The following is an 18,619-nucleotide window of genomic DNA, read 5'->3' on the forward strand; positions in this document are numbered from 1 at the left end:
TAACACATTTTTCTAATAGCAACAATTTTTCCATCAAAGATAACAAATTTCTCTAAAAAGTAACACTTTTTCGTTACTGATAACAAGTTTCTGTTAGAAGTAGAATGTTTTCCAACAAATATAACACATTTTTCTTAGAAGTAACAATTTTGTTTTATTGAGATAACAACTTTTCTTTCAAAAGTAGCTAGTTTTCCTTAACACTAACAAATTTCTCATCCAAGTAACACTGTTCTTCCTTAGTACTAACAAACTTTTACCTAATACTAAAAAAATTTTTCTTCAAAGTATCAACTTGTTTCCTTAATATTAACAAACGTTTACCTAAAACTATCAAGTTTCTCTTAAAAGTAACATTTTTTGCCAGTGATAACACGTTTTTTGCTTGACCTAACAAGTATTTTGTCAAAGATACCAAATTTTTCATAGAACTAACAATTTTTTCGTTATGATAACAAGTTTTCTGTTAGAAGTAGCAAATTTTCTTTATCACTAACAAATCTTCTCTTCGAAGCAACAACTTTTTCTTTAATGCTAACAAAATTTTACTTAACATGCTCAAATTTCTCTTTGAAGTAACAGGTTTTTCTTAACAGTAAAAAAAATTTCTAAAAGCACCAACTTTTCCGTCAAAGATAACAAATTTCTCTAAAAAGTAACGATTTTTTGTCACTAATAACAAGTTTTCTCTTAGAAGTAGAATGTTCTACAACAAAGATAACAAACTTTTCTTAGAAGTAACAATTTTGTTTTATAGTGATAACAACTTTTCTTTCAAAAGAAGCAAGTTTTCCTTACCACTAACAAATTTCTCATCGAAGTAACAACATTTTCCCTTAATACTAACAAACTGTTACTTAACACTATCAAATTTATCTTAGAAGTAACAGGTTTTCTTAAAACTAACAAACTTTTACCTAACATTATGAAATTTCTGTTATAAGTAACATTTTTCACCAGTGATAACACGTTTTCAGCTTGAACTAGCAAGTTTTCCAGCAGATATAACAAATGTTTCTTGGTAATAACAACTTTTTAGTTTATGATAACAAGTTTTTGTCAGAAGTAGCAAGTTATCCTTAACACTAACAAATATTCTAATCGAAGTATCAACTTTTTCCTTGATACTAAAAAATTTTTACTTTTAACTGTCAAAATTAGAAGTAACAGGTTTTTCTTAGCAGTAACAAATTTTTCTAATAGCACCAAGTTTTCCGTCAAAAATAACAAATTTCTCATAGAAGTAACAATTTTTGTCAATGATTACAATTTTTCCGTTAAAAATAGCAAGTTTTTTGTCAAAGATAACAAATTTTCTTAGAAGTAACAATTTTGCGTTATAATAACAAGTCTTCTGTCAGAAGTAGCAAGTTTTTTTTATCACTAAAAATTTTCTCTTCGAAGCAATAACGTTTTCCTTAATGCTAAAAATATTTTACTTAACAAACTCAAGTTTTTCTTAGAAGAAACTGTTTTTTTCTTAGCAGCAACAAATTTCTTCTAATAGCACCAAATTTTCCGACAAATATAGTAAATTTCTCATAGAAGTAACAATTGTTCGACTAATTATCTGTTAGAAGTAACAAGTTTTCTGTAAAAGATGCCAAATCTTTCTTAGAAGTAACAATTTTATCGTTATAATAACAAGTTTTCTTCCAGAAGTAGCAAGTTTTCCTTAACACTAACAAATTTTTTCTTCGAAATAACCACTTTTTTCCTCAATACTAACAAACATTTACCTAACACTATCAAATTTCTCTTAGAAGTAACAATTTTTACGTTTATGATAACAAGTTTTCTGTCAGAAGCAGCAAGTTATCTTTAACACTATCAAATTTTCTCATCGAAGCATCAACTTTCTCCTTAATACTAACAAACGTTTACTCAACACTATCAAGTTTCTCTTAGGAGTAACAGGTTTTTCTTAAAAGTAACAAGGTTTTTCTAAAAACACCAAGTTTTCCGTCAAAAATGACAAATTTCTCTTAGAAGTAACAATTTTTTATCAGTGATAGCAAGTTTTCTGTTACAATTAGAATGTTTTCTTTCAAGGTTAGGTTTCTCTACGTTTAACTTATGTTCATTTAACTTAGGTTAACATGAGCGCTCATGTTAACCTAAGTTAGATGGACCTAACTTAAACGTAGAGAAACCTAACATTAACAGAAAACTTTCTAATTCTAACTGAAAACTTGTTATCACTGACAAAAAATTGTTACTTTTAAGAGAAATTTGTTATTTTTCATGGAAAACTTGGTATTATTAGAAAAAAATTGTTACTGTTAAGAAAAACGTTTTAGTTCTAAGAGAAATTTGATAGTGTTAAGTAAAAGTTTGTTAGTATCGAGGAAAAAGTTGTTACTTCGACGAAAAAATTTGATTGTGTTTAGGAAAACTTGATACTTCTGACAAAAAACATGTTATCTAAACGAATAAATTGTTACTTCTAAGAGAAATTTGCTAGTGTTAGGTAAATGTTTGTTAATATTGAGGAAAAAAAAATGTTATTTCGAAGAAAAAATTTGTTAATGTTTAGGAAAACCTACTACTTCTGGCAGAAGACTTGTTATCATAATGATAAAATTGTTACTTCTAAGAAAAATTTTGTATTTTTGACAGAAAACGTGATATTTCTAACTGATGACTTGTTACCACTGACGAAAAAATACTACTTCTATGAGAAATTTGTTATCTTTGTTGGAAAACTTGGTGCTATTAGAAGAAATTTTTTACTGCTAAAAAAACTGTTACTTCTAAGAGGAATTTGAGTGTGTTAAGTAGAAGTTTGTTAGTATTAAGAAAAAAGTTGTAACTTCAATGAGAAAATCTTTTAGTGTTAAGGATAACTTGCTACTTCTGACAGAAAACTTGTTATCATAAACAAAAAGGTTGTTACTTCCACGAAAAACTTGTTATCTTTGCTGGACAACTGGATAATTCTAGCAGAAATCGTGCTATCACTTCTGAAAAATTGTTACTTTTAAGAGAAATTTCATAGTGTTAGGTAAAAGTTTGTTAGTACTAAGAAAAAAAGTTGTTACTTCGAAGAGAAAATTTGATAGTGACAAGAAAACCTTGCTACTTCTGGTAGAAAGCTTGTTATCATACCAAAAAAAATTTTACTTCTAAAACAAATTTGGTTTGTTTGACAGAAAACTTCTTACTTTTAAGAAATAACTTGTTGTCACTGACGAACAATTGTTACTTCTATGAGAAATTTGTTATCTTTGACGGAAAACTTGGTGCTATTTGTTATCTTTAAGAAAAAAGTTGTTGCTTCGAAGAGAAAATTTGTTAGTGATAAAAAAAACTTGCTACTTGTGACAGAAAACTTGTTATCATACCGAAAAAATTGTTACTTCTAAGATAAATTTGGTACCTTTGACAGAGACCTTGTTACTTCTAACGGAAAAATTGTTATCATTGACAAAAATTGTTACTTCTATGAGAAATTTGTTATCTTTAACGGAAAAATTGGTGCTATTACAAATATTTGTTACTGTTAAGAAAAACCTGTTACTGTTCAGATAAATTTGACAGTGTTAAGTAAAATTTTGTTATTATTAAGGAAAAAGTTGTTATCTCGATGAGAAGATTTGAAAATGTTAAGGATAACTTGCTACTTCTGACAGAAAACTTGTTATCATAAACGAAAAAATTGTTACTTCCAAGAAAAATGTGTTATCTTTGCTGGACAACTTGCTAGTTCAAGCAGAAAACATGTTATCATTGGCGAAAAATATAACTGCTAAGAGAAATTTGATAGTGTTAGGTAAAAGTTTGTTGGTATTAAGGAAAACCTGTTACTTATAATATAGATTTGATAGTGTTAAGTAAAAGTTTGTTAGTATTAAGGAAAATGTTGTTTCTTCGAAGAGAAAATTTGTTATTGTTAAGGAAAACTTGCTACTTTTGACAGAAAAGTTGTTATTAAAATAAAAAAAATTGTTACTTCTAATAAAAATTTGTTATCTTTGTTGGAAAACATTCTACTTCTAACAGAAAACTTGTTATCAGTGATGAAATACTGTTAATTTTCAGAGAAGTTTGTTATCGTCGACGGAAAAGTTGGTGCTATTAGAAAATTTTGTTACTGTTAGGAAAAACTTGTTACTTCTAAGAGGAATTTGAGTGTGTTAAGTAAAAGTTTGTTAGCATAAAGGAAAAATTTATTGCTTCGAAGAGAAGATTTGTTAGTGATAAAGAAAACTTGCTACTTCTAACAGAAAACTTGTTATCATAACGAAAACATTGTTACTTCTCGGAAAAATTTGGCATCTTTGACAGACAACTTGGTACTTCAAGCGTAAAACGTGTTATCACTAGCGAAAAATGCTACTTCTAAGAGAAACTTGATAGGCTTAGGTAAAATTTTGTTAGTATTAAGGAAAAAAGTTGATACTTCAAAGAAAAAATTTTGTACTGTTAAGTAAAAGTTTATTAATACTAAGGAAAATTTGTTAGTGTTAAGGATAACTTGCTACTTCTGACAGAAAACTTGTTATCATAAAAGAAAAAGCTGTTACTTCCACGAACAACTTGCTAGATCTAACAGAAATCGTGTTATTACTGGTAAAAAAATTTTACTTTTAACAGAAATGATAGTGCTAGGTAAAAGTTTGTGATTATTAATGGGACAAGTTGCTACTTTGAAGAGAAAATTTGTTAGTGATAAGGAAAACTTGCTACTTCTGGTAGAAATCTTGTTATCATAATGAAAAAATTGCTACTTCTAATAAAAATTTGGTTTATTTGACAGAAAACTTATTACTTCTAACAGATAACTTGTTATCACTGACGAACAATTGTTATTTCTATGAGCTATTTGAAAACCTGCTACTTTCGACATAAAAGTTGTTGTCACAATAAAAAAAATTGTTACTTGTAAGAAAAATTTATTTTATTTGTTGGAAAACATTCTACTTCTAACAGAAAACTTGTTATCAGTGACAAAAATTGTTACTTTTAAGAGAAATTTATTATCTTTGATGGAAAACTTGGTTGTATTAGAAAAAAAATTTCAGGATAAGAAAAAAACCTGTTACTTCTAAGAGAGAAATTTTATAGTGTTAAGAAACAGTTTGTTAGTACTAAGGAAAAAGTTTTTACTTCGATGGGGAAAATTGTTAGTGTTAAGGAAAACTTGCTAGTTCTGACCGAAAAGTCTTTATCATAAACATAAAATTGTTTCTTCTAAGAAAAATTTGATAGTTTTAGGTAAAAGTTTGTTAGTATTAAGGAAAAAATTGTTACTTCGATGTGAATATTTTTTAATGTTAAGGAAAACTTGCTACCTCTGACAGGAAACATGTTATCATAAACGAAAAAAATTGTTACTTCTAAGAAACTGTGTGTTGATATTAGTATGTATCAGATGTTAGATGACGCTTACACTGATGATGACTGGTGTCTTAGGGGTAGCAGAAAGTGATTATTGCTTATTGTCAAGAAACATTAAACCCAAGAAAGCTTGGTGTTCCAGGAAAAATCATATTCCCTAACGTTCTTACAAAGCAACAAGTGAGAAACGAATGTGTCTTATCGCTTTGAAATATTAAAGTCAAGAAAGGCACTGTATTTCAGGAAAAATTATAAGTTATTTATCTAGAAGATAGAGTCAACCCTAGAACTTCGGACTGTGTTATAAAAATCAGACCATGCCATCGAAATTGTGTTCAAAGTGTAGAAATCGTGGTCAACTTCTATGCAAACATTAGCAAAACAATGAAACCCTGACAATTCCATAAGTAAGAGAGCAAACTATAGAAATCACAGTTAACCCTAGAAATTAAGATCACTGTAGAAATCAAGGGCAAAGTGTAGAAATCGTGGTCAACCTGTAAAATCATTACCAAGACAACGAAAGCCCGAGAAGTGTTTTAAATACTCTGTGGCGAGAATTGCATCGGAGTAACAAGTTCTAGCAAGGAAATATCGAGTCCTCGCAGTTCAAGTGACAAAAAAACAAAGGTTGTTTAGTTTAGATTCCAGAAGTTTATTTCGGAACGAAAAAGGGATGAAAATTTCCTAGGGGTGAGGGTTGGTGTCTTGCGGAGGGCTGATTGCCGGTGTAAAAAGAGTCTTGCAGCGCCATTCACTCTGGACCATAAGTATACTTTTTAACGGTTTGGGTATCTATCCTTCTCGCAAGGTGATTTTCCAACCTCTCCGATTAGGTATCTTTGCTTAAGATATGCTCCGCCATTATTACACAGCAACCCACGTATGTGTCGTGCTTGGAGGATTTCCCTATGGGTTACTTTTAGTCTACCTTGTAAGATACAATGGGGTGAATCATATTAGACCTGGTCACGGAAATCCTGGGGATCTTCCAGAAAAACCAATGTACCAAAATGGCTAGGAATCATGAAAATATAGAAGAAACAATAGAATGCCTGGAATCCCGGGTGGTCTGCCAGGGATGGGAATCTTGCCAGGGCGTGAATATTGTCAGGGGCGGGAATCTTGCCAGGGCGGGAATCTTGCCAGGGTAAAGAATCTTGCCAGGATGGGAGTCCTGCCTGTGCGCGAATCTTGCCAGGGAGGGAATCTTGCCATTTAACCGCTAGAAACAGGGATGATGTGATGTTAGAAGGTTGCCGGAGAAACTCAATGATAATTTCCCTATTATTACTACTTTTAAATTTACTCGAGCAAGACCATTTTTTAATCTCCTTTATCGCCAATTCAAAATCCGGATTCCGTTCTCGGAATTATTAGACACAGAACAAACTCTCCCCCGAGCGCGCGGGATGACCAGATTCGGACCCTGGAATGAGTCGACACTGACCAAAGTCCCCTGCAGTGTGCGGGATGGGCAGGAACAAGAATTACTCCCTTTGCGCGTTTTGATATTTTTGCTGAAAAATGCCCTCTGGGTTACGTCAGGGCTGAGACAAACTACTCAGGGGGACTGGACACTTCCTCGGAGGTGGCCAGCGATAGGGCCGGCACCTTTAGTGGAAGGAGTTGGGCTAACAATAAATAAACACTTGAAAATTGCTACTGTGCGCAACGAAAGACAAATGTATGAATAAAAAAGGGCAGTGTTGAGCTGGCGACCGAAAAAATGGCCTTCCTCCCCTCAAAGAGGGCCCCCTCCCCCGGGGTCCTCTTCCCTCATCTTTCCTTAAATAACGCATGCTATTGTTTATATTTCACCCCATTTTAAGCCTTGTCCTGTTTTTCCCATTTGAATTGTCCTGTCTCAAAAACATTGTATTTCGTTAAAGGCTCTCAGAAATACCTCAATAGTGCCTAAAAATTCACCTTTGATAATATCCCCCTCCTCTAAAATTGCCTACTAGGAGCCCCCCATCTTTAACAAAGATTTATGGTGACAATCCTTGATTGATCGACTTTCTAGTTGAAAATACTCTCTCCTACCTCTATAATATAAATTTCGGTGCCCTTAAAGTAAAAGGCTTTAAAAATGTACGTAAATTTGTTTATTAATAAAATTTGTATCTATACAAAACATCGTTTCCTTTAGATTTCTTCTTCTATGTGTAGGTTATCATTAGAAACGATAAGTGTTAACAGCTCGTTAGGACTCAAGTTGTATGCATATTGACATGCAAAGTCGGGGTCACATTTTCTACAATATAATATAACTTCATTTTTATTAAATCTCTTTGTAAAGTCAATAATACTACTCTGATCCATGTAATAAAATTCATGTGTTTCAATTTGTTTATTTGAAGCAATGTCACATACAAAATTATTATATCAAGAATCACTTTCTGTAACAGCCAGTGCCGGGATCTTTGAAGGGAAAGCCCTCTAAGGCTTTCAATTGCAAAATATTGTGGGGGAGGCATGATTTGCATAGGAGAAAAAACAATATGGCTTCTAGTTCTTGGGAAGCATGTTTTGCATAGTGGATCCATAATATGGCTTCTAGCACCCGGGAGCATGTTTTTAGTGTTTTTGCATAGAAACAGTGTGGGAATTTGCCTAAAAACAATTTTTGCGCGGAAAATGGGTGTGTACTGTGATGAAACACGGTACCATTAGACAGACAATACTAATTCCCTATGTTAATTTCCCTGCGTTAATTCCCCTACCTGTGCGCTTTAAATTCAATAGTATTTTTCCTATGGCATCCGCGACGTCAGAGGGCTCCATTTAAAATCAAATACTATTTTTCCTATGGCTTCTGTGACGTCAGAGGGCTTTTGTTATTTACTGAAAGTTTTTCTCTAATACAGAACACTTGGAATGTCTTCTTAGTTCTCTCGGTTAGAGTGAGTTACATTGGATGGGAATTACCTTTCGAGTCCTAGCGGGGTCAAGAAGTAAGGAAAAAAGAAAAAAAATTTGAAAGGTGTTTCGAGTGAAAAATAAAACGCCGAAAAAAAAGAAAATTTCACGAGGCTTTTTGGAGAAAAATGTCAAAATGGTATTATCCGGCAGTGATTGATGAGCTGTCCATGCGTAAGATGCGCTGACCTTACGCAAAGTGTGTACCGCCATTAAGTTAATGAAGAAGAAAAAAAGATTTTTGGGTTTCAGGCGAAACAAAGCACAACATGGGGTTGGTAGCTCCACTTATCTGACCCTTTAAAGGCGAAGGTGTGGCACGTGATGTAACATGCGCTTCATTCAGGGGTGTGTTCCGTTACGTCAGAGGGATGTAACAGAAATTCAATGTGGCGTGTCGTGTGATGTAACAGGACTGTCATAGAAAAACAAAAGGGTGTGTACCATGATATTAGAGGGCTTGTCACAGAAAAAACAAGGGTTGTTTCATAGAAAAAACAAAGGGGTATGTCACATTGACAAAACATGCGCTAGAAATCTTGCCAGCCTAGAACAGGTGCGAAGAGCTAGGAAATCCACTTGGTAAATTTCCTGTGTTAATTTCCCTAGGGGTGTCGTAGATAGCAGAGTAGGGGTACTACTGCTATTGAAGAGTCGTAGCTTTAGCTGTATAGAGGAGCTTTGGGACGGCCAAACTTTCCATAATCTATTGAAGGCCCCATTGAATTGGCCGATTCTTTTGAGTAATTCTTTTATGGTCGATCCGGTGCTTTGTATTCTGCTTCCCAAGTATTTAAAATGGACGACTTGCTCTATGTGTCGGTGTCCGCAAGTGATGTTAAGGGGTGAATCTGTGGTAGCCATGCATTTGTCGCTAAGCTTTTGCCATTTTACATTTCGTTTTTTACATGTTTCTGTCTTTTTGCGTATTTTGTCCGAATGTTTTGACATTTCAGCGTTTTTTCTGTGCGATTTCACATTTTTCCATTTTAACTTTTTAGCAAATATTTCTATAGCTTTTCAGCTTTTTTTGAAAGCATTTCATATATTTTTGATTATTATCGAGCTTAATCTGTTTTTTCTTTATTCTTATGTAGATTCCACATATTTCCAATTTTTATGGAATAAATTCACAGATTTTTATTTCTAATTGTAAATTTTACAATTAAACAATTTTCGTCGAGCAAAAATGTAAATTTTCTATTTTTTGAAATAATACATTTCAATTTCAGTCCAGAATCAAGTCTAAGAATTCAGCTCAATGTCACAGTCTTTAAATTTACTGTTTTTAGATGGATAATTTTATATCATTTTAAGTTTTTGTCGGTGAAACTTTCAGATTTTATTTTTTGTCATAAATTTTTTGGAATTTTCAATTTTCGTTGAGATAATTTTGTTTGTTTGTTTTTTCGATTTTTGTCTTTCATAATTCGTTTTTTTATTCTTTCTTGGAGTAATTTCGTTTTTTCATGTTTGTTAAGAGGAATGTTGTCTTTCTTAATTTTTAGGCCCAAAGTTTTCACCAATTCAATTTTATTCAAGTAATTTAGTTCTTTTCAAGTATTTTTGTCATTTTGCTATTTTTTTTCTGCAGTTCTCACCATTTCAGCCTTTGTTCAAGTAAATTAGGTATTTTTAAGAATTTTATTCAAGTAATTTCAACCTTTTCAAATTTTTTCTAGTAGTTTTGTCTTTTCAATATATGTTTTCTCATCAATTTCGGCTCAAGTTTTGGATCGAGCTATTTCATATTTTTGAATTTTCGTTTATTTATTTATACAGTTTTCCATTTTATTAAATAAATTAGCCACTTTCAATTTTTGTGGCTTATAGTTTTTTTTCCGTTTTGCTCCCAAGGTTTTCATGTTTCAGTTTTTGCTCCAGTTGTTGAAATATTTTTCTTTTCAACGTGATTCTAGCTCTTTCATATTTTTGTTCAAGTAATTTTATTTTTTATTGTCCTTTTTTTCTTTTCGTCTTTCAAGTCAATATCGTCTTTCTTCAATCTTCGCTCAAATAATTTCTACATTTTCATCTTTTGGATTTTTTGGATTTTTGCCAAGAGTTTTCACCATTTCTGTTTTTATTGAAGTAAACATGATCTTTTTCTAAATTTTGTTTAAGTAACTTAGACTTCTTGGAATTTTGTTCCAACTAGTGTAATCGTTTTCGCTTTTGTCTAAGCAATTTCTTATTTTTTCATTTGGTCAACTAATTTTGTCATTTCACATTCCTTATCTCAAGCAATTTCGTTTCTTTCGACTTGTATGCACAGTTTTTCATCATTTCCGTTTTGTCCAAGAAATTTATGTGTTCTCAGAATTTTTGTTCAGGTAATTTGTGTTTTTTTTAACTTTTTTCGAGTAATTTGGTCTTTTTAAATTTTTTTTCTATGATATTTTGAGTTTTTAAACATTTTATTTAAATAATTTCGTCATCTTCAATTTTTATTCAAGCAATATCATCTTTTTCATATTTTGTTCAAGTAATTTGGTCTTTTCAAAGTTTCTATCCATTTAATTTTGAATTTTCCAAATTTCCATTCAAAAAATTTCATCAATTTAAACTTTGTTTTGTGGATTCCTGCTCAAAGTTTCAACCATTTTAGTTTTTGGACAATTAAAATTTGTCCTTTTCTAAATTTTGTTGAAGTAGCTTCAACTTTTTTAAATATTGTTCCAATCATTTTTATATTTTTCAATATTTTTTAAGCAATTTGACAGTTTTTAATTTTTCATGTAATTTTGTCATTTCATATTTTTAATACTCAAGTAATTTCGTTTCTTTCGACTTTTGTGGAAAAGTTTTTAAAAGTAATTTGGTTGTTTTCAAATTCTTATTCAGGTAATTTCATCTATTTTTAAATTTTGTTCTAATAAATTTGTTCATTTAAACTTGTTGCTCCTATTATTTTGAGTTTTTAAAAAAAAATCAAGTAATTTTGTTATCTCTAATTTTTATTCAAGTAATATTATCTTTTCATATTTTTGTTCAAGTAGCTTGGTCTTTTTCAAGTTTTTGTTCATTTAATTTCGACTTCTTCAAATTTTCATTTAAAAAATTTCATAATTTTTAGCAGTATAGAACCTTTGCTATTTCACGGGGAGCTCCATATTTAGAAGACAACTGGACCCCCGCCAGAACACCAACAGAAAAAATATGACCTACTTTAGAGAGAGAGAGGCGGTAGAACCCAAGTGACAGATAACAGATGATTGACAGATTGTTTCTTCAGGAATTTGACACGTGATTCTTGCATAATCATGTCACATAGTTATTGCGTGCATATGGATATCACAAAGAATAATTATTTAAAAACAGAGAGGCTTGAAATATTAATTGCTTATTAACTAAAGGATAAATCTCAGGGAACGGTAATTCCATTAAGAGACACATATCATTTTTTTTATGAGAGATGTATTGAGAATAATTATTTAAATTTCCGAATATATTTAACGCGGGAATTATAAATGTATAAGTATGGTTGGTATAATACACAAGTACCAAATGAGGATTACAGTTAATGTAAAATATTGTGTAGTATCGGAAATATACATAAAGTTGAAATTATTAAAGCTGTATACATTTTAGGCAATGACACGACAGCCATTAGTCGTCCATGCCCAAACCTCCAAGGGCCCCAATAGCCCACCTCCAACTTTTTGTCCCCCTCCCCATTTTTGTATACTTTTCTTATGAAGTTCAATTTTTTTTACTTTTTTTAACTTTTATTTTTATTTGTTTATTTTTTTAAACATAGAAATTTTTTCTAGATTTTTTATATTTGTTAGAATGACATGAAATATACTTAAAAAAAAAAAATCAAATTTGACATTTTCGAAATACAAAATGAGAATGAAATAGGTATGTTAGTCGTGACTTTTACTATTAGAAAAAAAATGTTAGTAGTAGCCCTTTTCTTTTTTTTCTTACTTGGAATTTCTTAGACTTGGAAAACTATTCAAATTTTTTTTATTCATTTTTTTTATTTATGTTGCTACATCAATCGTACTCTATGCTTGCTCATAAACACTCCATGGCTGTCCCAGTGATGCTCTATTATTAACTTAAACTTTATGCATACCCCAATACTAACCAACAATTTTTAAAAGACATTATTCTATCATTTCCCTATTAGGGCTGTCATATCATTGCTCAAGGATATCACATATCTTGCATATACTTCATCCCATTCCAGACAAAGCCGTAATCCTCTCGTGATTTCTACCGCAATGTTTGGTGCTTTTGTATCATTGGTACCAACTCCACCATCAATTTCTACTAGTGTAAACATTCCGCTCATCATTATTACAAATATATCCTAATGAGTAAAGTCAAAATGTTCTCACTCCTTGAATTCTATTCACACACTAATAAAAACTATATCAAAAATCCTTTCCTTATATTCTCTACAATCCTGTCCCGCTAATATTTCCGACACCCTGATTGATTAGAAAGAGACTCGTGATCTTGTCCCGTTAGCTTCAATCAATACAGTGCCCCGTTAGAATTCAATGTGCATGTGTAAACTTCGTCCCGGATTCAATACACTTAGAAACAACAAATAAGTCGACCTTGAAAAAGGTGTCATTGACCCGTTAGTGGATCAATAATCCTTGAAAAAATTATAAGCTGTCGGCTTTAGACTCTATTATAGATGGCAGCAGTAGGGCCCCGTCGGAATCGAAAGGGTTTCCCTACTGACGACCACCTTTGTTTCTTTTAATTGTACAGGTTGTGCGACAAACTTCTTTTGTCTTGGCTGGTCTTTTGTCATCATGAAAAACATATCCTAGAACCTTTTCTCTTTTAATTGTTCAGGTGGTGGGTAAAAAACTTGTTTTTCTTCCAACAACTTATCCAGTCCATTTTTTTATTTTCAAAAGTATGGTAGGTATTGATGACCTTATCCATTTCAAAATCTAAAACCCAATCATCATTGCTATCATTTTCAATTTGTTTGGTTCGTTAGATCACGGCTTATCTTTCATCATTATGAGATACGTCTCGCCGAACCTTTGATTTTTTAACAAAGGTATGGGGCACGTGGCAGGCTTCTAAATATAGATTCTCACTACCGCTTGTCTTCTAAACGCAGACAATTTGAGTCTATTCTTAATGTCATGACATCCAAATGGACCTTAAATTAGAAGTGATGCTCTTGAAAAATTACATTTTTTTATTGGATCTGTAACTTTTGCCTCGGCTTGTCTTTTGTCATTAAGAAAGACATATTGGTGAGCCTTTGTTTCTTTTCATTGTTTAGGTGGTGGGACAAAAACTTCTTTTTCTTTCAATGATTTATCTAGTCCAGGTTTTTGATTCTACAAGGTATGGAAGGCATTGACGGCAATCTTTGTTTCTTTTAATAGTTCAGGTGGTGGGACCAAAACTTCTTCTTTTGCCTTGGATTGTCTTTTGTCCTTGTGAAAGACATATCGCCAAAATTTTGTCTCTTTTAATTGGTCAGAGGGTGGGACAGAAGCTTCTTATTTCTTCCAAGGATTTACCCAGTCCATATTTTTGATTTTCAAAAGTATGGTAGGCATTGATGACCTTATTCATGTCACAATCCAAAACCCAATCATCATCGCTATCGTTTTCAATTTGATTGCTTCCTTACACCTCGGTTTATCTTTCGTCTTTATGAAATACATATCGCGGACCCTTTGTTTTCTTAACAAAGGTATGGTAGGCATTGATGACCTTATCCATGTCACAATCCCAAATCCAATGATTATCGCTATCATTTTCAATTTTGACACGTTTTGATTCTTGTTGTCCAGGTTGATTTTCATTGACTCGCTGCTCTTACTTTTCATTTCTGACTCCCTCACTTATTCGGTGTCGTATATCTTCTAACCGCGTTTGTATTTGCCCTTCATTTTCATTTTTAACACGCTCTAGTTGTCGTTTTCGCATATTTTCTAACCTTCCTTGTCTTTGCTCTTCATTTTCATTTTTGATATGTTTTTGGATTTTGATTTCTTCACAGAATTTAGTAATGGCCTTTGCTTTAGCTGTTCGGATTAGTGTCTTCCCAATTGATGGCCCAGGTTGTTAAATTTAACATCGTATCATGTTTGATAGTTCAGGTGTTGGTTCCAAAGAATCATCATTTCTAGTAACTGCAACTGCAAATTTTCGTTTTTTGGTCCTTTCAACAGACATTAAATTATATGAATAAATGCTGCGTGTGAAAATCAACAATCATATTTATGCTATGAATGATATCATATAAGAAAATACTTATATAATGTCATAAGAAATGCTTATTTGATTTAATAACATAGTACATGACTTTATTTGAAAAACCAAAACTAAGGCTCTTAACGATTTTTTCCAGACTTCTAACCTATCTAGATCGTTTTTTTTTATTTGAGAATATCCCAAGATACCAATATCCCAAGAGCCATTTTCGAGAACATACATATATACATAAATACATACATACACAATTATTGCTCACATATAAAGATAACTCTGTACTTTATTTATAAAATTTTTTGTTGAAAAAGTATTTTAAAATTAATTACAAGATTATGCACCTTTGGTTTTTTAATTTAGACATTTGAGACACATAACTTTTTTTAGTTACAGGAAATATTTCAGCAATCGATTCTGCGATTTCAGACTGGTCAGAAAAAACGTGTGTGAGGCTTTACGAACTCTCTGACCCAAACTTACCAGAAGGGACAAACAGTACTTGGATCAAAATCCAATCTAGTGGACCAAGAATATGCAACTCTTTCGTTGGAAAGGTTTTAGACGGCCCACAGCCTCTTAACCTTGGAGATGGCTGTGACACGGTAAATTTTTTAATTAAGTACAAAAGGGTATTCAAGCTTATGAATGTTGTGCTTTATTTTCAGATTGCTCTACGTCATTACAGATTTTGCTGTGCTTCATTTTTGTTCACTATTATCTCAGACTTTCTTTCATGCCCTTTGCTTTAGCTTTTTGGACTCATACATCTTACTGTATAATTTTCCATACCGTAGTAATTTTTATTTTTGTTGTAAACGAAGATTTCGTTATGCAGCTTTTTCGTTTGCGACTCAATGTGATTGTCGTTGTCGCTTCTTCCATGCATTTTGATGTCGGTGTTTGGAATCATTTGTCACCTTCTATAATTTTGCATGAATCTGACTCCTATTCGATTGACCTTAGTCTGTCACATGTCATTTTACCGCTAATTTCTCGGTGCGTCATTTTCGTTCGCGGTTTGTTATTACTTTCTTTATCACTTGTCTTGTAACCACTTATTTTTTAGTGAGTTTTTTATGTCTTTAATTGCTTTTGATGCTCGTATCACAAGCCTTTCTATTGTATATTTAATTTTGAACTTGAGACATCGTTGAAAGAACTCAGAATTAAATTGGACCTGTTTCTCTATCTTGGGGAAAGATTCAAAATCAAGATATCACTTTTTCTATCTTCTACACAAAAATTCAGAACAGAACTAGAAATTTTTATCTCTTTACTGAGAAAACTTAGAATTAATGTGGAACTTTGTTCTTCTTGGGGGGAAAATTTAGAATCGTAGTATAACATTTCCTACTTTCTACGAAAAAATTCAGAGCATAACTTAATTTTGTTGTCTTCACTTAGAAAACTTAGAATTGAAATGGAAATTTTTTTCTTCTTTTGAAAAACTCAGAATTGAACTGTAGCTTTTCTTCTCTTCTTTGACAAAATCTAGAAGAGAACTTGAACTTTTCTTCACTTCGTTGAGAAAACTCAGAATTAAAGTGGAACTATTTCTCTTCTTTGGGAAAGAATCAGATGAGAACTAAAATTTTCTTCACTTCTTTGAGAAAACTCAGAATTAAAGCGGAACTATTTCTCTTCTGGGGGAAAATTCAGAACCAAATTTTAAGCTTTTCTATCTTCTACAAAAAAATCAGAACAGAACTTGAAATTTTTTCCTTCTTTGAGAAAATCAAAACTGAAGTGGAACTTCTGTCTCTTCTTCGAGAAAATTTAGAAGAGAACTTGACTTTGTAATAACCAGTCTGAGAGTCATTTTAAAATGAACAGTGTGGAAAAATACACCCAATTACATAAGTTATATTATGTTAATTTTTTTTTCACATCTAGATAGATGGCAGTACACCCACTTGGACACACAGTCATAGTGAGAAAGAAATGCAAAAACGTAGGTTCATTTTGGTTCACTTAGAGTAGCGCACCACTCTAAGAAAACCTAGATGAACCTAACTTTGTGCATGTTTCTCACACTATGACTCTATTTCTGAGTGACTGTGCTGCCATCTCTACCTAGAGGTGAATAAACAACAGTTAACATAATATAACCTAGATAATTAGGTGATTGTTTTCAACACTATTTATTTTCAAGTGACTCTCACACTGGTGATTACAAAATTAAAATCTCTTCTATATTTTGTCGAATAAGAGAGAGAATTTCCACTTCAGTTCTGAAAATTCTCAAAGAAAAAAAATTCAATCTCTGTTCTGAATTTGTTTTATAGAAGATAGAAAAACTTGCAATTTGATTCTGAATTTTTCATCAAGAAGAAAGATAGTTCCACTTTAATTCGGATTTTTTTCAAAGAAGTGAAGAAAGTTCTAGTTCTCTTCTGAATTTTTCCAAAAGAAGAGAAAAAGTTCCACTTTAATTCTGAGTTTTCTTAAAGAAGAGAAGAAAAAATCAAGTTGTATTCTGAATTTTCTCAAAGAAGAGAAAAAACCTACAGTTTAATTTTGAGTTTTTCCAAAGAAGAGAAAAAAATTCCACTTTTGTTCTAAATCTTTAAAATAAGAGACCAAAATTTCAATTTTTGTTCTGAATTTTTCCGTACAAGGTAGAAAAGTGTTCTTTTTAGAAAAGGTTAGAAAAGGTTCTATTTCCAATCTGGATGTTTCCCCCCATAAGAGAAAAAGTTTCAATTTCATTCTGAGTTTTCTCAATAAAGATATAGAAATTTCTAGTTCTGTTCTGAATCTTTCCCCAGCAGATAGAAAAAGCTATAATTCTATTCTGAATGTTTCCCCAAAAATAAAATAGTTACACTTTAATTCTGGGTTTTCTCAACGAAGTGAAGAAAGTTCTTGTTCTCTTCTGAATTTTTCCCGAAGAAGAAAAAGGTTCCACTTTAATTCTGAGCTTTCTCAAAGATGCTAAGAAAAGGCCAAATTCTCTTGTGAATATTCTCAATAAAGGGAAAAAGTTACAGTTCAATACTGAATTTTTCCAAAAAAAGGAAGTTTCACTTCATTTCTGAATTTTCTTAAAAAAGAGAAAAAAATGTCAAGTTCTGTTCTGGATTTTTCGGTAGATGACAGAAAAAGTTATACTTCGATTCAGAATTCCCCACCCCCAACAATAGAAAAAGTTCAACTTTACTTCTGAGTTTTCTCAAAGAAGTGGAGAAAAGTTCAAGTTCTGTTCTGAATTTTCCCCAAAGAAAAGAAAAAGTTCCACTTTAATCCTGAGTTTTCTCAAAGAAGAGAAAAGAAAAGTTCAAATTCTCTAATGAATTTTCTCAAAGGAGAGGAAAAAGTTACAGTTCAATTCTATAGTTTCCCAATGAAGAGAAAAAAAGTCCACTTCAGTTCTGAATTCTCTCAAAGAAAAGAAAAAAATTTAACGTTCTGTTCTAAATTATTCCGTAGAAGATAGAAAAAGCTATAATTCGTTTCTGAATTTTTTCTCAAGAAGAAAAAAGTTCCAGTTTAATTCTGAGTTTTCTCAAAGAAGTGAAGAAAGTTCTAGTTCTCTTTTGAATGCTCCCCAAGAAGAGAAACAGTTCCACTTTTAATTTCACTATTCCATTTCACTATTCACTATTCCACACTATTTTATCATCAATTTAGACAGAAGGCTCCTTTTTTTAGTCAAGACTAAGAATTCTTGATCAAAAGGCACTTATTTGTATCAAGAATCAAATTTTTCTTCGTAATAAATAAAGGAAATGTTAAGCTTAAAGTTTTATTGGTTAAATTTCACTATTACATATTTTTTAAGTTATTAAAGTATCAAAAATTTATTACAATCACAGCAAAAAGCTTCTGTTTAATCATTTTCATCCATCATAGCTAAATTTGAAACTAGCAGTCTGATTGTTTCTGCTAACAAGTCTAAATCATATAATGAAATGTTGGCTTAATGATGTTTATGTCTTATATTTCACTATTACGTATGCATAACCAAATGACCGAGGGTATTTTTATAGTGTTGGATTATCATTAATCAATTTCAATCACAACAAAAAGATATTTCTGTTTGAGTATTTTTATCCATCGTACTTTTATTTGAAACTAGCAATCGGATTGTTTCTGATTATAGACCTAATAATAAAAGAAAAGCTTAGCTTAATGAAGTTTAATGCTTAAA

The 18,619-nt window shown here is 31.6% G+C and overlaps 1 protein-coding gene across 1 annotated transcript in view; it reads left to right on the forward strand.

The window, feature by feature from the left end:
- Positions 1–18,619, forward strand: part of LOC148950353 (uncharacterized) — a 253,340-nt gene that overhangs the window by 35,680 nt on the left and 199,041 nt on the right. The window contains exon 3 of the mRNA XM_089091845.1: positions 14,857–15,071. Coding sequence (XP_088947971.1) covers positions 14,857–15,071 — 215 coding nt within the window. The remainder of the gene's footprint in view (positions 1–14,856; positions 15,072–18,619) is intronic.

The sequence above is a fragment of the Artemia sp. Qi Xiang Cuo genome, chromosome 7 (genome assembly GCF_049724085.1).
Source record: "Artemia sp. Qi Xiang Cuo chromosome 7, ASM4972408v1, whole genome shotgun sequence".
NCBI lineage: Eukaryota > Metazoa > Arthropoda > Branchiopoda > Anostraca > Artemiidae > Artemia > Artemia sp. Qi Xiang Cuo.